Consider the following 24945-nt stretch of genomic DNA (forward strand, 5'->3'; position numbering starts at 1 on the left):
CCAGGGTCAGTGTATGTTCTAAGGGTTTTTTCTAGCCTTCTAACTATATGGCAGGGTACTTCTGCTCTTGCTTCCACTCCAAACTGAAATGATTTAGAAATCTCTATTCACTGTACAAATAATCCAGGAGTACCTGACATAAAATATCCAAACCTGGTTTGAGCTTACCACTGGTATGTGTTTGTTTGCTATTCTAACTGTCCACATGATATTCATTTACTGACCTTATTCAAAAAAATCTGTTTGCCTTTGATATCAGTTGAGTATGTCACCATATGTCAGGCATTTGGGAACTAAAATTACCCTTACAATCCTTTTCTATAACTTTCAAGGTCTATTAGACATATCATTAATATACAGGCACAGAGAGAAGAAACAAAGAGTAGCTCCACGTTCAATATAATAATAGGATGTCCTTGTCTAGAGAATGATCAGATAACACAAGCATTTCAAGGGAAAAATTTTTTAAAAATCTACAGCCAATAAAAAGTTAATCATTTGTTCTTTCAGCTGTCTAAATGAAGGCAACTTTGTTTGGTTTTGGTATGTCAATGGTGACAATTGGAAGAGGTAAGTTTTTCTGTTGGGAAAGAACAAAACAGACCAAGTTTAGGACTTGAGATGTACAAGGAGATTCTGGTTATGACTGCTAGAAAACAGGCTTGATTCAGTAATTTGCTGGTTGGATTATACCTAGCCAAAGTGAAAGCCCAACTTAGTTTGCTTCATCACATATTTCATTATCAATATGTTTTCTAATGGCCAAGAGGTTCAGAACTGGTACAAATGCATTTTGAGGGAAACCATTTTGAATAGTCTTAGACCAAGATTATTGTGCACTGGTTCCTGCATGCCAAGTTAGCATGTTCTGTGTTCCTTGAAGCTCTGATTTAAATTCCCATAGGACCAGAGAGGGATTTTACTTCCTTTTAATATGTATTTTTATTTTATTTATTTATTTTTAAAGTACTTAAGGATAGTGCAAAGCCTTTCCGGTTTATTTGTAAAAATTTCTGGAGGGATACATTATCTCAAATGCAGATGCTTCTTGACTTTCAATAGGGTTATAGCCTGGTAAGCCAATTGTAAATTTAAAGTATTCTTTTTTTTTTTTTTTAGTTTTCAGCGGACACAACATCTTTGTATGTGGTGCTGAGATTCGAACCCTGGCCGCACGCATGCCAGAGGAGCGCACTACCGCTTGAGCCGCATCCCCAGCCCTTAATATGTATTTTAAATATAAGGTAGTTACCATTAAATTATTGCTAGGTTTGGGTGAAAAGGGCTTTAGGTGGAGGTACGCAGAGCAGAAGCAATGGCATCACCTATTAATTTGTTAGGAGAAATCAGGGCTGGGGATGTAGCTAAGCCATACATCATGCTTGAGGCCCTGGGTTCAATCCTAGACACCCCCCACCCCAAAAGGAAAGAAATGCAAATTCATGAGCTCTACTCCCAACCTTCTGAACTCAGAATCTCTGGCTGGGGCTCAGAGAAAAAAACTCCCTCCGTGTGGGATATGAGAAAGCTAATATTTGAGTTGATACATGTTAGAGTTTGAGAAACTGAAAAAAAGCAAATCTTCTAGTCTACTCCTTGGAATGGCTTTTCCCCGCCCCGTGCCCCCCTTCCTCTCCTTTGGGAACCCAGATCAGAGGCAGGGCCAAAGTTATTCTGCTGTAAGCATGCCTTACTAGCTATAAAGTTACTTTATCTGTTCCCAGATAAGAGAGATTTGATTCGCTTAATGCCCCCCACCCCATCATTCTATTTAACCTCTGGCAATTTAACCATGAAGCCAGGTTTTTAATAGACCGAATTAGGGTTCTAAGGTACTTGAGGGACAATTGAGTCTTTTGGAGAGGACTAGTCTATTTCTCCCCTCTTTTGTGTAGATTTATGCAGAGTTCAATGTTCACTGTGAAAACCTAAAATTAATGCAGTTTATAGGATAAAGGTTCAAGGTTCTGGAGTCTAAAGACTTTCTCATTACCACTTCTTATCTATATAACCTTGAACAAGCTGTTGGCCTTCAGTTTCCTCCTCCATAAAATACTGGGGATAACAATATCTACTCCAGTGTGTGAAACTCCTGTGTAAAACGTACCGTGCAGTACCTGGCACATAGTAAAACCTCATTAAATACTGCCTTTTTGGAGGGGCGCTGGTGATTGAACCTGGAGCCTGCCTCATACTAAGCGCGTGCTGGATCTCTGAGTTTATGTATTCCCTCCGTCCATATTTCTCTTTGCTTTTATATTTTTCCTCTGGACTTCTCGATTTCCACACGGCTTTTCTTCTATTCCCTTTCCCCAATGAGAAGAATAAAATAACTATTTAAAGTCCATTTTTTTTTCCGGAGGAAAAGAGACGATAACTTTCAAGTAGTGAAAAGGGATGGAGATCTTGGAGGGGCACGAAGTGAAGAAGAGATTGGGAGTAAAAACAATGCTTGTGGTTGAGAATTAAGAGTAGGTGGGACCGATGAGATGGCAAAATAAGCCCTGGCCGGAGGGACCCTGGGAGTGGAGACACAGGTATATCCTGGCTGGGAGCGGGAATGGACTTGTATCGGCTGGACTCGGAAAGAGAAATGTCCCCATAAGGAAACTAAGCCGGTAATAAGGGGTGTGGCCGTGCTTGCCTTGGTGAGGGACGCTGGACTCAGACCGGCCGCGATAAGAGGCGGGGCCAGAGTTAAGGGGCCTGTGGTGGGTGGAGCCGGGGCTGCAAAGGCGCGAATGGGCGTGGGCATTGTGGGCGTGGCCAGGGCCGGCGGGCAAGGACCCTGGGAGAGTGCCCCAGCCGGCAGTGGAGAGGTAGGTGGGCGGGGAGGCGAGATGGGCGGAGAAAAGGCCCTGCTCTGCGAAGGAGTTAGGCTGGGCGGGGTAGAGGACAAGAAGGGGCCGGAAGGGGGTGGCCGCCGGCTGGGCCCGCCCCAGGACCGCCTCTCCGCGGGTTCCGTTGGCAGTGGCGGTAGCTAAGGCTGTGGCGGCGGTGGCCGCGGGGCAGGCGTAAGATGGCGTCTGCGGCGGCGGGAGCCCTGGGCCTTCTGTGGGGCTGGCTGTGGAGTGAGCGCTTCTGGTTGCCTCAGAATGTGAGCTGGGCCGATCTGGAAGGTCCGGGAGACGGCTACGGCTACCCGCGCGCCCGACACATCCTCTCGGTGTTCCCGCTAGCGGCGGGCCTCTTCTCCGTGAGGCTGCTCTTCGAGCGGTGAGAGCCCGAGGCGTGGAGGGCTGGGGACGGCCCGAGGGTGGGCCGGGGGCGCGCAGGCCCGGGAAGCCGCGGGGCCAAAGACCGAGGGCCGGAAGCAGAACTGAAGAGAAAGCCCGGAAGCTGGAGAAGCCGGGGCCGCGGCGGAGATGCTCGGAGCTTGGCTGAAGTGGTCGTGGAGCCTGAGTTGAGACCGGGAATTTGAGGCGTGGGCAAGTGAAAGAGTTGAGGGTTGAGGGAAACGCTGGGCCCCTGCAAGTTTAGGCCCCAGTGTTTTCTTGGGAGATCTTGTGGGCCTTCTGCTGACCTCCACCGCTCCTACAGGAAACAGGTTGAGTGTGAGTCCGGCAGAGACCCTGACATGGATAACTGGAAATGGCTAGGAGAGCCCGAGCTAGTTGGGGAAGTGGAAGCCGAGGGTCACCGCAAGCACCAGACGTTCCAAGCAAAAGGAGTGAGTTCATGAGACTCAAAATTTGTGAGGACACTTTAGCTTCTGAGTTGAGGAAAACGAGGTTAGGCCCCTGATTTGTCAGCTCATGGACGTTTTATTTGTTGGTATGATAGAAGAAATCTAGTTGGGATAGGGTGTGGTGAAGCCCGAGGCTTCCGAAGTACGGGAAGGTGTCAAGCGAGCTGCAGTATCTGGGCCTTGGAGGCCTCAGCTGGAAGGAGGAGTGGTCAGTCGTCTTGAAGGGATGGGAGCCATAGGGTTCATTAGAAGACATCTGTGTTGAGCCAACTTCTAAGTGAGTTTAGAAAAATCACAACATAGTTCGTCCAGTCATGTGCTCTTGGTAAAAGTGATTTCACCTTTCTTTGAGTGGTAGATTGTATCTGTTGGGTAAAATGAAGATATTCACCGAGGATTTGATGTGGTGATTTTATAATGTGGATTTATAGCTGTGTGTAATTTTGATCAAACCTGTTCAGGCTCCAGGAAAGAAGACGACTTTTTACATAGGTATCAAGTAATGAAAGTGACACTTTGACGTCTTCTGTCCGTTTTACCTTTATCCACAGCAGAAATGACTGTAATGCAGTAGTGCCCTTTCTAGAATGGGAATATGTTTCAGACCCAACAATCTGTTATTCTTTGAAAGATTAATATCTGCTTTTTATTAGTACTTTAATTTGCCTCTTTCTTTTTTTAAAGATTTTTTTTAGTTGCAGATGAACATAATAGTTTTATTTTATTATTTTTTATGTGGTGCTGAGGCTCAAACTCAGTGCCTCACACTTGCAAGGCGAGCGATCTACCACTGAGCCCCAGCCCCAGCCCTTAATTTGCCTATTTCTGACACAAAAAATCTTTTTTGAAAATTTACTTATATGAAGCTAGTCATTCATCTATTTATTCATATTATTTATCTTTTATTATCAAAAATGCTCTACCAGACGTTCGATTGCAAAATATAGATGCTTTTTAGTTGAAGCAAATGAAACCCAAAGATCTAAGTGCTTTTTGTAGGTCCCTCAGAAACTTATGTTGCAGTTTTTTAAGAATATAGACATTGGGCTGGGGATGTGGCTCAAGCGCTAGCGTGCTTGCCTGGCATGCGTGCGGCCCAGGTTCCATCCTCAGCACCACATACAAACAAAGATGTTGTGTCCGCCGAAAACTAAAAAATAAATATTAAAAAAAAAAAAGAATATAGACATTGTAATAGTATTCATGGGGTGGAGGCACATTTGTCTCTGTTAGGAGTAAACTAGATCCAGGTATTCTTTTCCTCAAAATCTGTATAGAGGTGCTTAAAAAAAAAAAAAAAAAAAAAAAAACTAGAAAGGAAATGCAGTGACTATAAAGGAAAATAAAGAATTCAAGACAGGAAAGTAAAGTTCATTGTCATCAGAAAAGATGATTTGCTTTTCACATAAATGTGGTAATTCCCCTTTGTTATTAGTAATATAATTGTTGCTTATAAACACCTCATTTTATATACATTTATGTATCTCTTCAGATTCCAAAGGGTTCCCGCAGATGGCTAAGGACATATATCCCCTGACAGAGCTGCTGGAAAGGATCTTTTTTCTGTGGGAATTCTATCTGAATGTTTCTATGGTGCTCCAGTGTCAAGGGAATAATGGTAGATAGGAATACAGAGCTAAAAGCATTCTAGTATATTTCTTGGCTAATAAGGACAGACACTTTGTTTCATCTTTGCACTTAGGAAGATTTAACCCTAGAAACAAACAGTCTAGCTATTTTAGTACCTTTTAAAATCTGCTACCGTAGTTAATAATTTTAATTGACGAGTTACTAATTCCTCTTTTTTGTACTGGTGTTCTATATAGGTAATAGAAACCACTCTTTTGAATGTAATTTTAAAAACTTACCCAAAATATTAGAAAAATTAGTTTTTTTCTACATTTTCTTATTTCTCAAATCCCTACCTAGTTTCTAGAAGTAAATAATTTCATATAATAGTTGTAAACTGTTACAGTGTACAGACTGTAAACTAAATCTTAGAAATATCTTATAGCTATCAGGTGACACATGCCTGTAATCACAGATAATTGCAAGGCCTATGCAGAGTGATTGTAAATTTAAGGCCAAACTGGCAATTTATTTAGGGACATCTGTCTCAGAACTTTAAAAGGGCTGAGGTATTAGCTCAGTGGTAGAGCATTTACCTAGCATGTGTGAGGCCCTAGGTTCAATCCCCAATGCTGCAAAAATAAAGTGAAGGAAAGATAGCATTCAGGTTTGCAGAGATTGCAAACTCACCTGGAGGAGGAGTTAGAACCAGGATTCAGTTCATTTTCCCCAGGTCAGTGTTCTTTATACTTTATAATTTGCTATCTTTTCTGATTCCTTTAGCCCTCTTGCAGGTGCTAAGATTTAACCTACTGTTCCTATTGAGTCTTAAACTATTCTCCTTGAAATTTGTATCATTTTAGGACTTTCTCAAAGAATATAGAATTATGATTAGTTTTACTTTCTCATCTCATAAACCACACTGAGCATTTATTTTTTGCTTCCATATTTCCTAGAGAACTGCAGCCTTCTGACCACAAACAAACTCTGTCTTAGCTATTTGTCTTGGTGGTACTAGGGTATAGCTCAGTGGTAGAGTGCTTGTCTAAACTTACGTGAGGCCATATGTCCCATCCTCAGCACTGGAACCAAAACAAAAATAAAACAAAAAAAAGAAGTATAGCAGCAATTATTACCTACCAAAAAAGATTTTCTTTTGTGGACCTCTGTTGACTGGTTGTACTTTGGCAGTCTGTATCATACACAATGTCTCAGATGTATGTACTTACTGAATTATTGAAAGGTTCCGCTCATCAGAGAAGTAATCTATAATTTAGATGGTTGGTTTCATTGAGAGAGATGAGATTAGAATTTGTCTCTGTTGTTAAATTTCACCGTATGGTATTTGCATATTGTGTACTTTTCTACATCTCTTATCTTTCCTTTTCCTCCTCATACACATACTTATGTTACCCCTGTTTCCTACCACAAAAGAAACAAACTCTTCCACTTTTTGCTTCCTTTAATATTATGTAGCTAATTGAAATCTTAGAGAAAGAGTGATCCAAGGTAGATCTGTTGAATTTGACTTAATTTTTTTTTTTTTAAAGTACTGGGGATCAAACTCTTAGGGTCTTGTTCATACTAGACATGCATTGTATCACTGAGCTACATCTTCATCCCTTTTTACTTTATTTCAAAAGAGGATCTCCCTAAATTGGCTGACCCTGAATTTGAGATCCTTCTGCCTCAGCCTCCTGAGTATCTGGGATTACAGGTCTTCATCACCAAGCCTGCCTTAAACTAAATCATAAACTGTTTGAAACTTAATATCCACTTACTTGAGCACTTGGTCCTTGGGATCAAGTAGGAGATTAATAATATTGATACCATCAGATCTATATAGGCTCATGTATTTTTGAATACATTATTTTTTTTAATTTATTTTTTTTAAGAGAGAGTGAGAGAGAGAGAGAGAATTTTTTAATATTTATTTTTCAGTTCTCGGCGGACACAACATCTTTGTTGGTATGTGGTGCTAAGGATCGAACCCGGGCCGCACGCATGCCAGGCGAGCGCGCTACTGCTTGAGCCACATCCCCAGCCCTTGAATACATTATTGAAATAGGAACTTTATGTTGCTGGAAGAAAGTTTTTTTGTAAATTATTCAGTAGATATATAATCTTACTGCTGCTTATTTTTGTTTGTTCATTTGGCTTTGAATTTGTGCTCCTCCTGCCTCAGCCTCCCAAGCTGCGGGAATTACAGGCATGCCCACTACACCTGGGACACTGCTGCTTATTCTAATTCTCTCTTCTCTCCTCACTTCAAGGCATCTCACTGAGATGTCTAAATAATCTTCTCAATACCATTTTCTGTCACTAGGGGACTGTACAGGCTTACTTTTTGGCTGTCATATAACTGACAACAAGAGTAGTGACTCATTTTCTTATGCATGTTTTTTTTGTGTGTGGGGGGGAGCATGTACTAGTGATTTAGCCCAGGGGTGCTCAACTCCTGAGCCACATCCCCAGCCCTTTTTATTTTTTATTTTGAGACAGGGTCTCCCTAAGTTGTTTAGGACCTCACTATGTTGCAGAATTTCGTATCGAACTTGAAATCCTCCTGCCTGAGCCTCTTGAGTTTTGAGGATTGTAGGTTTATGCCACATCACCCAGCTTATGCATCTTTTTTCTTTTTAATATTTTTTTTAGTTATCAATAGACTTCATTTTATTTATTTATATATGGTACTGAGGATCGAACCCCTTGCCTCACACATGCTAGGCGGTGTTCTATCACTAAGCCACAATCCCAACCCTTATGCATGTTTCTTAACCGCTCATTTCATCTTCCTCTTAAGCCTTGCTTCCTCTGCTGCATACTGCCTCTCCACCTCTCTCTTTTCTCCCCACTTCTGCTAAGTGAAGGAAGAACTTATTTCCTCTTCCTGATAGGACTGCTGCCTTCCTCCCAGATTTGTATCTTGCCAAACATTGTGACCCAGTATCAGTAGGTCCTTCAGACAGAAGAAAGGCTTTGGGAAGAATGGTCATAAATGCTGACTAGATTGTAAGTGGCACAGACACAGCCCATTCCACTGCATTCCTAAAAGTATTCTGTTGGACTTTAATGAATTGTAAATCACAGAATTAAATGAGATTTGCAAATTCAGCAGAGCAAAATTGGAAAAGATGGCCACATGGCCTGCCTTTATCTAAGAGCGCACCTCTTTTTTTTTTTTTTTTTAATACTTATTGTTTAGTTTTCAGCGGACACAACATCTTTGTTTGTAAGTGGTGCTGAGGATCGAACCTGGGTCGCACGCATGCCAGGCAAGCACGCTACCGCTTGAGCCACATCCCCAGCCCCAAAGAGCGCACCTCTTAATAAGTTCCAGATGGTCAGAGGCCTTCTGTGTCTCTCCTGTCTGGGAAAAAATTTTTCCCCAGCCTTTTCTGCACAGTGGGTGTTGATGCTCTGTAGACAACTCAGTACTATCAAGCCTGAGATCAGGTTCCTGAGTTATCCCTAGAGACAATATATTTGTTACTGAAAAGAAATATGTCAGCTATTTTTGCTGTTGCCACTTCCTGATTCAGAAAACTGGGGTCTTCTAGATAAGTAAAGTGGAGATTAATAAAGGAAAACAGTAGTGAAATTTATACTTTCCTTAAAGAGTAAAAAGGGGAAGATATACTATTTTGACTTCCTCTCCAAACATATTTTCAAAGCCGACTTCTAAAGAATCTACCAGGTTGTAACCTCTTTGTACCGTAATCTGTTTCTCTTTTATTTTTAGGAAATATAATTATTACTGTAAAAGGATTTAACGCTAACCATTTCTAACTTTAAAAATAAAACAAAAAAACTGAAGCAGATTTTCCTAGATAGAAAGAATAATTCTCTCTGAAGTACCTTGAATTATACTGTCTAGCACAGTAACCACTAGCTATGTGTGGCTCCTGGAGAATCCAAATGTGACAAGTCAGAATTGAAATTTTTAATTTTTATATATTTTTTTAAATTTTTACAGTGTTTACATATTGACATGATATTTTGGATATATCAGGTTAAATGAAATATAATCAAAATTAATTTTACTTGTTTCTTTTTTACTTTCATAAAATGTGACTACTAGAAAATTTTCCATTGCTGGGCATGGTGGCATATGCCTATAATCCTACCTAAAGAGCTGGGGGTAGCTCAGTAGTAGAGTACATGCCTAGTGTGTGAGAGGTCCTAGGTTCAATCCCTAGTACTGCATATTTTTTAAAAATTATTTAGGTGCTTCACATATTTCTGTTGGACAGTATCGATTATAATGATTCCACAAAAATTAGATGAGAAGAAACTTTAATGAAAATACATATTTGATTCAGTTTTTAGGACCAAAAGGTGTTGGATATTGCTTTAAACAATATGACTTCTGAGAGATTGTAGTAAAAATGAGATTTTAAAATGTAAATTATTTATTGATTCTTGTAAATAACCAGCTATTCTGTTTTGAATAATATTTGATTGACAGTGGTGGGGGGGGGGGACATTGAACCCAGGGCCTTGTACATTCAAGGCAAACACTCTACCAGCTGAGCTATATCCTCAGCCCTTGACAGTGACTTCTAACCAACCTTTGCTGTGTATTTTGCTTTTCCCTGTATATCTTCTCAGTATTTAATGGATTTATTTATTTATCTATCTGTTTATTTATTTATCGGCAGTGCTGGGGATTGAACTAGGGACCTTGCACATACTAGGCAAGTGCTGTATAATTGAGCCACATCCCTAGCTCTTTTCTCAGTAATTAATGCTCTATAAACATACAAGTTTTTCAAGTACTTAAATATACATAGGAAACTGCATAGCCCTGAGAAGTCAATGAGAATAATCACTATTGTATCTCTTTTATAAATAAAATATGGTATTTCTTTTTTTTAATATTTATTTTTTTAGGTGTAGAGGGACACAACACAATGCCTTTATTTTTTTATGTGGTGCTGAGGATTGAACCCGGGTCCCGCCCATGCTAGGCAAGCACTCTACTGCTGAGCCACAATCCCAGTCCCAAATACAGGATTTCTTAAAGAAGATATTCCTTGTAGACTTTAAATTTTGGATAGTGTCTGTATTAGAAGTGTCAATCATAGGCGGGGGGGAGGGGGTCTCAAACAATGTCAGATTGTTGCAGTTATGTTTAATTCTTTTTAGGGAAATCTCTAATCATAGACTGAAATTAGTTAACTTGAATTTCTACTGATTCTCCAAAATCAGTCACCTTCTCCTTCAAACTGTGGCTTCAGTATAAAAAGGTGAATAGTCATGGTTTATACCCTCTAGAAGAGAGCCAGAAAATCCATGGTTAAAATATAGTGTAATAAGTTAGGCACAAGATGATATGGGAGTTTGGAGAAAGTGGATTCAATTATTTTAAACGGTTGTTAAGTATAGGTTTAGTGTCTCAATGAAAAACAGTTATTTCTTGGACTATAAAGGATAATAAAATGTCTTCAGAAATAGCTTTTGTTACCTGTTTAATCTATTTATTTGGTTCGTGTATGTGCAAGTGTGTGTGTGAATGTAGTTTCAATTTTAAGTAAATGCATTAAGTTGTATAATCAACTACTTAAGAAATGGTAAATATGTTTCATGAAAGGAAGGAATGTATTTTTCCTATTATTTTGGCACTTATCTTTGTGTGTGTATGGTACTGGGGATTGAATCTAGGGTTTTGTTTGTGCTAAGTGAGCACTGTACTGCTGAGCTACATCCACAACCCATTTTTTTCTTTTATTTTGAGACAGGGTCTCATAAAAGTTGCCCGGGCTGGCCTCAAACTTGATATCCTTCTGCCTCAGCCTCCGGAGTAGCTGGGATTACAGGTGTGTGCCACTGCACCGGACTAATGTTCTTTTCAATAGAAGTCTTAATGTATATTAGAATGATTGGATTTAATATATAAACATTCCTTGAGAAAAACACATCTATTACTGTAGATCCTTTTGCTTCTATCTAGATAATCTCAATTGTTTCAGGTTTGATTTTTTTATTATTTTTTTAATAACTTTATTTTGTTTATTTAGTTTTATGTGGTGCTGGTGATTGAACCCAGGGCCTCATACATGCTAGACAAGTTCTACCACTGAGCTACACCCCCAGCCCAGATTTTTTAAAATTTTTTTATTTTTTTAAAGTGTTAAGGATTAAACACAGGGCCTCATGCACATGTGAGGCAAGTGCTGTACCACTGAGCTACACTCCCAATCCCTGTTAATTTTTTTAATCTATTAAGATTCCCTTAAGCTGGATATAGTGGCACATGCATATAATCCCAGCTACTTGGGAGACCAAGGCAGGATCACAAGTTTGAGGCCAGCCTCAAAATAAAAAATTAAAAGGGCTAGAGATGGGAATGTGGCTTAGTGGTAGAGTACACACCTGAGCTCAATTCCTAGTACCACAAAAAGATAGAAAGGAAGATAGTTTTTTTGGTTTTTTGGTTTTTTTTTTTTTAAGTTGTAGTTAGACACAACACCTTTATTTTGTTTGTTTATTTATTTATTTATTTATATTTTTATTTTTATTATTTTTTTTTAAAGAGAGAGTGAGAGAGGGGAGAGAGAGAGAGAATTTTTAATATTTATTTTTTAGTTCTCGGCGGACACAACAAAGTTGGTATGTGGTGCTGAGGATCGAACCCGGGCCGCACGCATGCCAGGCGAGCACGCTACCGCTTGAGCCACATCCCCAGCCCTTGTTTATTTATTTTTATGTGGTGCTGAGAATTGAACCCAGGGCCCCACACATGCTAGGCCAGCACGCTACTGCTGAGCCACAACCCCAGCTCCAGGAAGATAGTTTTCAAAAGGAAAAATATTTACTGAGAACAACACTGTAAATCTTTTTAATGTCTGGTTTAATAGAAGACAGTGGATTCTCTTCACTGGCTTCTGTATTCTATCCTTTTTAGAATGTTGTTTTTATTGAAGTAGATGAATAAAATCTGAGTTTACCCAGATATATTGTTGATATATTGTTGAAAGGGGAAAAGAATTTTAATTGCCATTTCAGATAATTTGATGTTTTTCTTTGATACTACACCAAAGCTTAAATAGTAGGGTTTTGTTGTTGTTGTTGTTGTTTTGGGAATATTTGTTTTTTTGTGGTACAGAGGATTAAACCCAGAACCTCACGCGTGCTAGGCATGTTGCTTTACCGATGAGCTACATCCCCAGTCTTTTTATTTTGAGACAGGAATTCTAAGTTGCCCAAGTTGGACCCCAAATGCAATCTTCCTGCCTCAGCTTCCAAGTAGTGAGAATTACAAGTGAGTGATAAGGAGCTTGGCAGTAGTTTTTCTTAAAGGTTGGTTGGAGTGTGGGATCTGAAATCATACCAATGAGCTATTTGTACTCTTATGTTAAAATCTTTTGGTCTATATTATGAGTGTTTTTCTTTTTTTAATATTTAGTTGTCAGTGGACCTTTATTTTATTTATTAATACATGGTGCTGAGATCAAACCCAGTGCCTCACACATGATAGGCAAGTGTTCTACCACTGAGCCACAATCTCAGCCCAGTGTTTTTTTTTTTTTTTAATCCTCCAAAAATTTATTCAGTGAAAGAACAAGGCACAAAATAGGATAGTTATATTAATTGCCAAAAGAATGTTATATTAAATAAAGTCTGTTCAAAATTTATTTTTTTAAAGATACTCAACAAGAATTCCAAATGTCTGTGTAAGAATGTTTAACCTGTAAAACATTAGAAAAGTTAATATTAGAATCCAATCTAGGGCAAAGCCTACAAAGGAGCAAATGTTACGTAAACCCCATGATACTGAGTATAACAAAGACACAGACTAGCAAGGGTGCAGCACACAGGCCCTACAGAGGCTCATGGGCAGAACCTGGGAACTGCAGTTCCATTCCTAGACTGGAAACCCACAGACATGCTCCCATGTAACCCAAATGTCAAGGTGGGGACATTTGTAGCAGGTTCTGCTCAGTGAGAACAGCAAGTGCCCACCTCCGTCCTGCAGGCTGGGGAGACCATATGTTCAGCAGGTCAAAGGTAGCCAGCAAAGGACCCACTGGCCTCCTCAAAGGCTCCACAGGATCTGCAGGACCGGCAGCCATAGAGCCCATGCATATTCATTAATGTCCTGAACCTCATTTGTCCTTCTCTGCAGTGCCACCACCCTCTGGGTTTGTATATGTCATGGCAGAGACCAAGGGCTCCTCTAAGGACTCTGAGGATGAGAGGACTTCTGAAGTATGGGTATAATGCAGTGTTGGGCAAGAGGTCCAAAATGTAAGGGCCCTGAGGCCAGTCTGCAGCTGTGGTTGCTGGGAGATCCTCCTGGATGCTGATTCAGGGCCCACCAAAGTCTGACATGGCTGGAGAAGGTGGGATTTGCTGCTGAGAAGATACCCAAGGGCTTGGGTATAGGGAGGCTGCAGAAACCTGGGGCCACCAGGAACATCAGGTCAGGGATAGCAGAGGCAAGAATCTGGCCAGGGGTTCTGTGGTAGCTGCTCCGGCCCCTTTGCTAAAGTTGCTGTCAAGATGATTTGGCCTAGAGGTTCTTGAACCAGACCTGAACTTGGCACTTCTTCCATTTGAGCCTTTCAGATAGGGCCATCTCATCCTAGTAAGTCAAATATTTGGTCCTTTGGAACTTTTTGCAGTTGGCACCACTATTCCTTATATAGGCAGCTTGCTTCTCCCTTGGAGGACCTAGGAGTACTAGGGGCAGTGTAAGCACTGGGAGGTCTGGAAGAACTGGATGCACTTGGAGGCTATGGGGCACTGATGAGCCTGAGGCCCCTGGGGGACACACGAAGGGGGAAATGTGGGGCAAGGGGAAGTGGGGAGCCCAGTAAGTCACTAGGTTTTTGCATCCTAGATCCTATTTGGTTCCTGCACATGGGATCCTATATTATGTTTGAACGGACATGGTGGGTCATTTTGAAAATACTGGTTCAGCTGGGTGCGGTGGCACATGCCTGTAATCCCAGCAGCTCTGGAGCTGAGGCAGGAGGATCAAGATCTTGTTCAAAGCCAGCCCATCAAAAGTGAGGTGCTAAGCAACTCAGTGAGACCCTGTCTGTAAATAAAATTCAAAATAGGGGTGGGAATGTGGTTCAGTGGTTGAGTACCCCCAAGTTCAAACTCCGGTACCCAAAAAAGAGAAAGAAAATAATGATTACTGATTCACGGAGCTATACAAATCTCCTACATGTTAAAACATTTCATTATACAATATTGAAAGATCAAATTAATTTTATAACCAATCTCATCAGTAAAGTTTTGAAGTTTTAGGAAGTTGTCACTTCAGAGGCAGATAGTAAGTTTTCTAAAATTCTAATTTTCACTTGAGAGCTTGAATTTTATCATTGGTAACAATGTTTTTCTTGAAGTGACAGACTCATATTTCTTTTCCAGAAAACATATGCTAATGACATTAGTTTTTCTGTCAGTCATTTTTTTAGGTAAAAATAGTGGTGTATAAAAAGGATTTCGTTCAGCTCACAACTCAGTCATAGCTCACAACTCAGCAAATCAGTCATAGAAGTGCCTTTCTTTTTTTATTTTCTGGAAACTGACCCCCAGGGGCATTTTACCACTGAAATACATCCCTAGCCCTTTTAATATTTTATTCTGAGACAGGGTTTTGCTAAATTGTTTAGAGCCTTGCTAAGCTACTGAGGGTGGCCTCAAACTTGCTGTCTTGCCTCAGCCTCCTGAGCTGCTGGGAACAAATACATTTCCTTGAGACAACCACAAATTTTGGTATACAGAAGTACTTTGAGTATCATTCCATTTTATCACAGAATACTTTTAAAAAATATACTCAAGGGTCAAGATATCATATAGTTAAAAATTTGTATTGTTTCATCAAGGACATTTTATACAAAAAGGCTTTGTGTGTGTGTGTGTGTGTGTGTGTGTGTGTGTATAGGTACTAAACCCAGAGCCTCATGCATGCTAAGCGTATGCTTTACCACTGAGTTACACATCCAGCCCCAGGCATTTTTTAAATTGAAAGGACATAGCAGTACAATAACTACTAGTGCAGTTTGGTGCCACTGCCTTGATGTGAGCTAAGGTGCTGTAAGTTTTATCTATCCTTACTTTGCATCATCATTGCAAATGTCATCACAGTTAAAAAGACAAATTAATGTCTTCATATTATTATAAAGTTTTGTATGTTCAGGGAACCTCTGAGATCTGCAAACTATGCTTTGAGGTCCTCTGATTTAATTGAATGAGATTGCCAAGGGTGAGTGTGTAGAGTACCTGGAAAGAATGCTAAGGAATCATCATACTTTAGGAAAAGGCAGAGGAAAAATAAACCCAAATGGAGATAGAAGTAAGACAACCATATAGTATTTGATAATACTAGTACTTAGCATTTAATAAGTGTTTGCTTTGTCCTAGGTACTGTTCTTTAAGTTCTAAACGTTGAATTATAATAATTAAGTGAGGTAGGTTTTTACTATCGTTATTCTCATTTTACAGAAAAGTGAAGTTCAGAGAAAGTAACATGTCTTAGGTGATTTAATTAACAGTGTATATGTACCAGACAGTGTAGTTCTACCTAAGAGGTAGAGAAAACTAGGGAAAGAACAGCAGTAAGGAAACCAAAAGAAAAAAAGCCTTTCAAGAGGGAGGGCATGGTCAGTAATGTAAAATGCTGCTGAGAAGTCAAGATATAAGACATTCATTTGGTTTCACAATAAGTAGATCATTGATGAATTTGGCAAGAGTCACTTCAGTTAAGTGTAGGGACATAAGTAGGGAGGTCAGAGAGTTGAGGAATGAGTGGGAGTTGGACGAGAAATCATGAGGAAAGAACTTTTTCAGGAACTTTAGTTATGCAGTGAGAAAGCCAGAGGGTGCTAGGCTCTGGGAAAAACTTGAATGTGTTTAAAATCTGATGAGAAGATAACAGAAAAAAAAGAAAGAAAGAAAATGAAATTTCTGATCAAGAAGAGGAGGAGCTGGGTGCAGTGGTGCATTCCTGTAATCCTAGCTACTTAGAAGGCTGAGGAAGGAGGAACTCAAGTTCAAGGACAGCTTCCTCAGTGCAAAAAAGAAGAAGAAAGAAGAATACAGTATTTCTCTCCTGTGAAAGCTGAAGAGGAAAAATGAAAAGAATGGTGGGGAATCTCATGAAAATTAAAAATAGATCAATAGAGTAGAGGAAAGGGATGGAGGAAGGAAGCGAAAGGAAAAATTATATTGGCCAAATTATATTGTTATACCATGTGTATGTACTAATATATAACAATGAATCTCACTGTTGTATACAATTATAAAGCATCAATTAAAAAATATGGGGCGAGGCTGGGACTGTAGATCAGTGGCAGAGCTCTTGCCTAGCTTGTGTGAGGCACTGGATTCAATCCTTAGCACCACATAAAAAAACTAAAAGGCATGCTGTCCATCTACAACTAACACTCTCTCTCTCTCTCTCTCTCTCTCTATATATATATATATATATATATATATATATATATATATATATATATATATATATATATAAAATGGGATGGAAGAGGTGATATAGCTCAGTTAGTAGAGTGCTTGCCTCACATGTACAAGGTCCTGGGTTCAACCCCCAGCACCACCAAAAAAAAGGGGGTAGGTGGGAGAGAATAGCTTCAAGGCCCAGAGAGATTTCATTTTTGATGTGATTAGCTTTAGATCTAGTGGTTCTGTTGCAGGAAGTTGAAGGCAGTCTCCTCCCTTCCTACCCCAAATTTTTGAGAATCTTGGCTTTTTCTACGTATCTACAAATTACCAAATCTACTGGATACTGAAATCCTTGCCTTAAATGATCTCTGCCCTTTTTGATACAACTTCAACCTCTGGCCTTCTCTTCCCTAAATTCACTTTTTTTTTCTTTTCTTTTTTTTTTTTAAAGAGAGAGTGAGAGAGGGGAGAGAGAGAGAGAGAAAATTTTTAATATTTATTTATTTTAGTTCTCGGCGGACACAACATCTTTGTTGGTATGTGGTGCTGAGGATCAAACCCGGGCCGCACGCATGCCAGGCGAACTCGCTACCGCTTGAGCCACATCCCCAGCCATGAACAAGGAGTTTAAACATAAGTGGGGGATTAAAAAATATAACTAGTGCACAAAATAGTATACATCAGCAAATATAAAATAAGGGACTACGGGCTTTGGCCTCTGAAATTTTTTTGCCACCTGTGAAACAGAGAATTGGTTACAGATGTGACTAATTTTGTACTCTAAATAAATGTTTCCCTAAGGCTTAGGAACTTTGGTGATAAAAGGCAGATAATAAAGTTCCTTATCCTTAATCCCTCCCTTTAAGATAATAAATTCTGGTTTCAAATGCAGTTCAAAAAATAAAACAGGTCAAGGACACCCCAGTCATATTTTCTTTTTAAATTTCTTTTGGGATGTTAATGGACCTTTATTTTATTCATTTATTTATATGTGATGCTGAGACTCTAACCCAGTGCCTCACATATATTAGACAAGTGCTTTACCACTGAGCCACAATCCCAGCCCTCCCAGTCATATTTTCATCATGGAATTCCCTAAAATACTAAGAGGGCTAAAACTTTTGTTTTATCTATAGCATCCACATTTACTCATTTATTCAATTGGGGTTATCAGTATCTCTGCTTTTATAGTCTCCATGTAAAACTGGTTTTGATATATACTCAAAGTGACTATATAGAGCTTTTCTTTCTCTCTCTCCCTCTCTCTTTTTTAAGTAGAGCTTTTCTGAGAGTTTATACACCTTTCCTGAAGAACCAAGAAATAGTTCCTCAATTTTCAAAGATCTCAAATTTAGAAATTAATTGTAACCAAATGATAACATCATAGAATCTTAGATGCAGAGAAAAAAAATCTTAGAAATCGTCTGTTAACCCTTCTTTCTGATGATGAAACAGACCCAAGAAGTATTTTGTTTTGTTTTGTGTTTTATGTTACTGGGGATTGAACCCAGGGGCTTTCTATTTCTGAGGTGCATCCCCAGCCTTTTTGTAAAATTTTGAGAAACGGGGTCCTGCTAAGTTACCCAGGATGACTTAGAACTTTTGACCTATCTACAGCCTCCCAAGTAGTTGGGATTACAGCACCTGGTTTAGATCCCATAGATTAAATGGCATAACCCCATTTATATGACTGATTAGTGGCAGATATGGGACTAGAATCAAATATTAAGGGGTAATTTTTTTCTCACCCTTCTTAGCTTCCTGATTTCTTTTTTCAGACTCCTGAATGTTATAAGTATTTCCGTAATCTTTTGATTAGGCTGGAAGATGATCAAGATATCTTAGGAACAACTCGGTCTCACTTCATTTTTCCAACAGAACTAGGATCTTTGCTGGGACATAACATACTTAGTATATGTGAGACTCTGGATTCAGTCCCCAGCACCAAAAAATAAAATGATAACAGCAACAATAAAACAACACCAAGAAAACTTCCACCAGCCCATGTTAGGCCTCAATGTATGGAGCACATGCTTAACCACTGAGCTTCACCCCAGTGATCTAAGGAAAATTACAATTTATTAAGCACTTCCCTTGGACCAGGTTGCTCATATATATTATCTCATTGAATACTTTTAAGATTCTTGTGAAATAGACCAGCTTCTCACATTTTAACAGGCATATGAATCTTTTGGGAGTCTTGTTAAAATGCCAAGTCTGGGATAGCAGTATGCATTTTTAAAAAGCTTCCAAGAAAATGCCGATAATGGTTGTTGATCTGTGGACCGTGTATCGAGTAGCAAGGATGTTGATATTATAGGGAAAAAAATTGAGGCTTGCAGAGATTAAATAACTTTCCCACATTTATATATCCAATAAGTGGTAGTGATTTGGCCCAGATATGTCTGACTCTAAAGCTTGAGATGTGATAAGAGAAGCCAGAGAAAAAATGAAAAAGAGAGCTTTATGTTCCAGCATTTCTTAAATAGGTCTCTTTTCAAGTGAGTCAATGGCAGAATCTAAGACTAAATAAAAATATTCTGGCTCCCAGCCTTATGTGTTTCCCCATTTTCCTCCCACTTATCTACTAATCAGCTTTTTCCCTTCATGCTTATCAAACCATATTTAGAATCGGTCTTTGGATTTTTCTCCATTACAGGTTTATTGCCAAACCCTGTGCACTCCATGTTGGCATTGAGGACAGTGATCTTCATCTGGCTCAACCCAATGCCATCCTTGAAAAAGTGTTCATATCTATTACCAAGGTGAGTGAGCCAAGAAACGGGAAAATTCACATGAAGCATTGATCTAGAAAACACGGAAGAGGGCTGCGGTTGTGGCTCAGTGGTAGAGCTCTTGCCTAGCATGTGTGAGGCCCTGGGTTTAATCCTCAGCACCACATAAATAAATAAAATAAAGGTATTGTGTCCATCTATAACTAAAAAACAAAAAGAAAACATGTAAGAGGGGATAAGAATAGGATGGGATGATTTTTCACTTTTGGATAGTTTATATGCCTATAAGGAGAACTTTCAGTCCTTTGGGTAAATACCTTTCAGTCATGGTCCGTAAAAAGTCAGGTTACACATCTTTGCATTTTAGGCCTAGCAGTCACCCCCACCCCTCTTACCCTAGATACACCTTTTTTTTTGTAGTTATAGATGAACACACAGTCTCTTAAAATTTTATGTGGTACTGAGGATTGAACCCAGTGCCTCACACCTGTGAGGCAAGTGTTTTACCACTGAACTATAGCCCCAGCACAGATACACCATTTGTATCTTTTTTTCCTTGCTCCAGCAAGGAATAGTTCTAATCAACTTTTTAGTTTGGGTTTTTAATGCCCTCTTTTACTCAGCCTGAATTAGAAGACAAAACAAGGACATGTATGGGTGAGCAGTAAAGGTTCTTGATGTGTAAGATAGAATGTTTTACTAAATATTATTTTGGGGTGAAACCTAGGAAGACACCATCACTTGAGCCACTGTGGTTATCATCCCTGTGCTACTCAGCTGGTCAAAGGGATTTAATGAGGGGTTTGAGGAGAAAGGAGTATTCTGATTCTGATAATACATCTACAGTATCCTGATGAGAAAAGGCTGGAGGGCCTGTCAAAGCAACTGGACTGCGATGTCCGAAAAATCCAACGCTGGTTTCGCCATCGGAGGAATCAGGACAAACCCCCAACGCTCACTAAATTCTGTGAAAGCATGTAGGTATGCAGAGGGAGGTAGGGAATGAGGAGGAGGGTGGGGATATAAATGACTGAGGTTTTCATTTTTGGAAAATTATATTATCAGAACAGTGATGGATGTGGAAGGCTAATCTATTATAAATAGGAAAGAAGAAAATTGGAAAACTGGTCACCCTAGTTTCTTAGACTTTTTGTCATTAAGTTAGGTGTGATTCTTTTTTGTTCCCCTTTTCCAAATATAGTGGGAGTTAATTCTTATAAGTGCACTTATGTAGGTAGGTATATGCACACCCCGTATACCTTGATAGAAATGGTACCAGTTTGCTCTAGATTGACATTTTCATGAGAAGTATTCCTTTTCTGCAAAATACTATACTTCAGTTTACTAGTGTTTTACGAATTATTCTCTAAAGAAAACAGTGTATTGGCCCCTGTCATGCAATGAAAAAAAGCAGGCACTCTTATGAAGGAAAAAGATAAGGAAGAAAAGTTGATTACAGTCGTGAAAAATCTATTTTTTTTAATACTTTTGTTTTATTTATTTATATGTGGTGCTGAGGATTGAACCCAAGGCCTTGCACATGCTAGGCAAGTGCTCTACTGCTGAGCCACAACCCCAGCCCCGAAAAATCTATTTTAAACAAAAGACTAGAAGATGACTCTCTTTGGCTTTCTAGGTAAAAAGTACATGTTCCTATTTTGGGAACATATCCTATTTCTTACCAGTAATTGTCTTATCACCAGATACGTTATTTTGATTTCCGTAGCCTCAAAGACTTTGTTTTGAGTGGACATTTGTCTAACCTCTACTCTTTGCCCTCCCAGGTGGAGATTCACTTTTTATTTGTGTGTATTCTGCTATGGAATTAGATTTCTCTGGTCGGTGAGTCTGAACTTTCTCTGGTCTTTGGGTTCTAATCATGCTTAGATCTCTAGAGATAAAAACTAAATATCTTTAGATATTTATCTTTCCTTTAGTTTTTCTCCGTGATGCCCAAAGCCCCAGTTTATATGCTAATAAATTGTCTTCTGCCTGGGGTTTCTTTTCCCTAACCTAAGAATAATATTTAATGATTCACAAGGCTGCTGACAAAAATCCTCTTCTTCCAAGAAGGGCAATAAATAACTCTTTAAAGCTGATGAGAAGCCGGGTATGGTGGCGCACGCCAGTAATCCCAGCAGCTTGGGAGGCTGAGGCAGGAGGATTGTGAGTTCAAAGCCAGCCTCAGCAATGGCAAGGTACTAAGCAACTCTGTGAGACACTGTCTCTAAATAAAATACAAAATAGGCCTAGAGATGTGACTCAGTGGTTGAGTGCCCCTGAGTTCAATCCTCAATTCCAAAAAAAAAAAAAAAAAAAAGCAGATGAGATAGACATTATTCCTGCTTTCTAATTAATTATCAAGGAGGAATTTCAGGCTTTTTGACTCCTGGTTACATGTTTTTTTTTCTTGTACTACAATATTTTTCTTCAAATAATATGAATCTTCAAAATAGATGAAGCAAAAATGGCAGAACTAAAGGGAGGAAATATAAAAATATATAGTCACCTTATTGATAGTTATTGAATACTACATCAGCAACTGAAGAATACACGTAATTTCCAAGTACACATGAAACAACTAAATAACCTATCGAGCCAGTGATGAATCACAAGGGAAATTAGACAATATTTTGAGCCAGGAAGGAGGATTACATGCTCAAGGCCAGCCTAAGCAATTTAGCAAAACCCTGTCTTAAAATAAGAAAGACTGGGAATGTAACTCAGCAGTAGAGCCCTTGCTTAACATGTATAAAACACTGAATTTAGTCACCAGTTAAAAGACAGAAAGAAGTGAGGGAGGGAGGAAGGAAAAAAAGAAGGAAGAAAATATTCATAATTGAATTACACTGAGTGTACTAAAATACCAGAATTTGTGGGATGCATCTCATACATTCTTTGATATTTATGGCTTTAAATGTATATATTTGAAAAGAAGTTTAAAGTCAATGAACTTATTTTCTACTTAGGATCTACAGAAAAAAAAAAAGTCAGTTGAAGGAGATAATAAAAAGTAGAGACTGGAGATTTATTTTAGAGGTAGGGCCTAGAATATACAAGGCCCTGGGTTTGATCCCTGGCACAACAAGAAAAGAAAAACAAAAGAAGTGAATGAAATATTTATTAAACAAACAATGGATAAAATTGATAAGCTCCTAAGGGAAAAAAGAGAATAGAAATTATCAGTATGGAGTAGGGTTATTACTACAAGGCCTATAGACCTTTTTAAAACAGTTTTTTTTTTTAGTTGTAGATGGACACAATACCTTTATTTTATTTATTTATTTTTATGTAGTGCTGAGGATGGAACCCAGTGCTTCACATATGCTAGGCAAGCGCTCTACCACTGAGCCACAACCCCAGACCCGCATAGACATTATTGAAAGGATAATGAGGCAGTATTATAATTTTATGGTAATAATTTCAACTGCAGAAGTGAAATGGACAAACTCTTTACATTAAAGGATGTAAAAGATGTAATTGTAACTTCATTAGAGATTATTACTTTTGACTTTTGAGCCTAATATCTAATATGTAGATTTCTCTCTCTCTTTCTTTCTCTCAGTTATCAAATGGGATCATTATCTTTCTTTTTTTTTTTTTAATATTTATTTATTTATAGTTTTCGGCGGGCACAACATCTTTGTTTGTATGTGGTGCTGAGGATCGAACCCGGGCCGCACGCATGCCAGGCAAGCGCGCTACCACTTGAGCCACATCCCCAGCCCGGATCATTATCTTTCTGACTCCTTGTTTCTTATATTCCATGTGGTGATATTTCTTAAAGCTATCCAGGAGCTCTTCCTGCTCGTATTCAACACCACAAAGCCTAGTTTTTCTATTTATAATGCTTCTTGTAGAAGAAAAATCTAGCCACTTATTGATCCTTTAAGGATTCCTAAAATCTGTCAAGAGGGATTCTTTTTTTCTTGTCTTTTGCCCCTAGCCCAGAAAAAAAAAAAAAGAGAGAGAGAGATTATTATAGGGTAGATCTTGAAACAAGATGGGTGAGAATCCTGAATACTAACCTGGGTTATCTCTTTTTTCTTAGTCACCTTGGTTCTGGGACACCCGACAGTGCTGGCATAGTTATCCATATCAGGTAGGATCTGAGTATTTTCAAATGGGCCTTGTATGTGTGTAAGGCAGGGTGGGTAAGAGTACATTATCATTCCTAGGACCAGTGGCACGTTTCTTTGATTTCTTCAGTAATTAGGTACTGAGTCCCTTTGAGTCATATATTTGGGTTGTCTATTGGGGGGCCCCTGTAGCACTGAAGTCCAATGAGCTCTTTATTCTAGGTTCTACATTATATTTACCCAAATTGAATCAGAAGGAAAAGCAGTTCACTGGCACTTAATGGTGTGCTTTCTGGTTCAGGCAATTTGGAATTTCCTTAAAAGCATGTTGGTTTTCATATTCCATGTGGTGATATTTCTTAAAGCTATCCAGGAGTTCTTCCTGCTCTTATTAACAGCACAAAGCCTAGTTTATTTCTATTTTTCTTCTAGAAGAAAAATCTAGCCACTTACTGTACATTTTCTGTACTAGAAAAATGTCAGGGGTAGAAGAAGGGAAGATCTGAGTATATTTAATTCTGTGATAAACAGTAATTGCCCAGAATTCTAGACAGTCACTTGATTGTGTTATACAATATGCGTTAACCTTGTCTCATATCTGAAAGATGACAGTTAAAGATTTGTATGTGGAGGAGCAGAGGGAAGATATTCAGATCTTCACAGAATCAGAGTCTGAATTATTGCAGATCTTTCTTCAAATGAGAAGAAAAAATGTCAAGTAATTTGGGTTATTGATCCTCTAAGATAGAGAAAGTCAAAGAGATGGAATGTACCTTTGACTAGCTGATTTCTAACTACTACTGTCTCTATTCCAGCCTCTCACAAGAGAGCTTTACTACTATTACATCATGGAATTGGCTTTCTATTGGTCTCTTATGTTTTCTCAGTTTATAGACATCAAAAGAAAGGTGAGAACTTGATTCCCTCAATTCCTTTTTAGCAGCTACCATTACTGCTATTGTGATAGATTCTCTTCCCTGACTGGTACCACAAAAAAACGTGAAAGTAGGCGTAATGGGACTATTAGCTCTTTGTAATATTCCCAGAAATGAGACTTAATGATGAGATGTATTATGCACAATGACGATGAGATATATTGAAGACATTCAGGGCAGTCCAGGATGAGAACAGTTAACCAACTTAGGAGCATACTCTTATTCTTCTCCCACATTCTTACATGTTTGAAGCTCAAGAAATTAGTTAGAACTTGGAGATATGAAGGCCTGATTCATAAAAAGGCTCAATTCCCAAAATGTAGGATATGGTTTTGTTATTGTTGTTTTCAATACTTTTTAATTGTAGATGAACACAATATATTCGTTTTATTTATTTATTTATTTTTTATTTGGTGCTGAGGATTGAACCCAGTGCCTCACACATGCAAAGCAAGCACTCAACCACTGAGCTATACCCCCAGCCCAATTTTTTTTATTATTAGTTTATTTATTTTAATTAG

General features: G+C 38.9%; 1 protein-coding gene across 5 annotated transcripts in view; it reads left to right on the plus strand.

Annotated features, from left to right (window-relative positions):
- Positions 1-2740: 2740 nt before the first annotated feature.
- Cers5 (ceramide synthase 5) overlaps positions 2741-24945 on the plus strand; it is a 29028-nt gene continuing 6823 nt past the window's right edge. Inside the window, exons 1-7 of one of the 5 annotated variants that reach the window (XM_040280658.2) lie at positions 3078-3216; positions 10999-11076; positions 19335-19440; positions 20257-20391; positions 21195-21252; positions 23462-23512; positions 24305-24397. In XM_040280658.2, coding sequence (XP_040136592.1) covers positions 19361-19440; positions 20257-20391; positions 21195-21252; positions 23462-23512; positions 24305-24397 — 417 coding nt within the window. In that variant the 5' untranslated portion in view covers positions 3078-3216; positions 10999-11076; positions 19335-19360. Of the gene's footprint in view, positions 2820-2848; positions 3217-10998; positions 11077-19334; positions 19441-20256; positions 20392-21194; positions 21253-23461; positions 23513-24304; positions 24398-24945 lie in introns of those variants that run through there. The other 4 variants (XM_021726150.3, XM_013358526.4, XM_005324939.5 and 1 more) reach the window with 4 other exon arrangements.

The sequence above is a fragment of the Ictidomys tridecemlineatus genome, chromosome 6, assembly GCF_052094955.1.
Source record: "Ictidomys tridecemlineatus isolate mIctTri1 chromosome 6, mIctTri1.hap1, whole genome shotgun sequence".
NCBI classification, from domain to species: Eukaryota; Metazoa; Chordata; class Mammalia; order Rodentia; family Sciuridae; genus Ictidomys; species Ictidomys tridecemlineatus.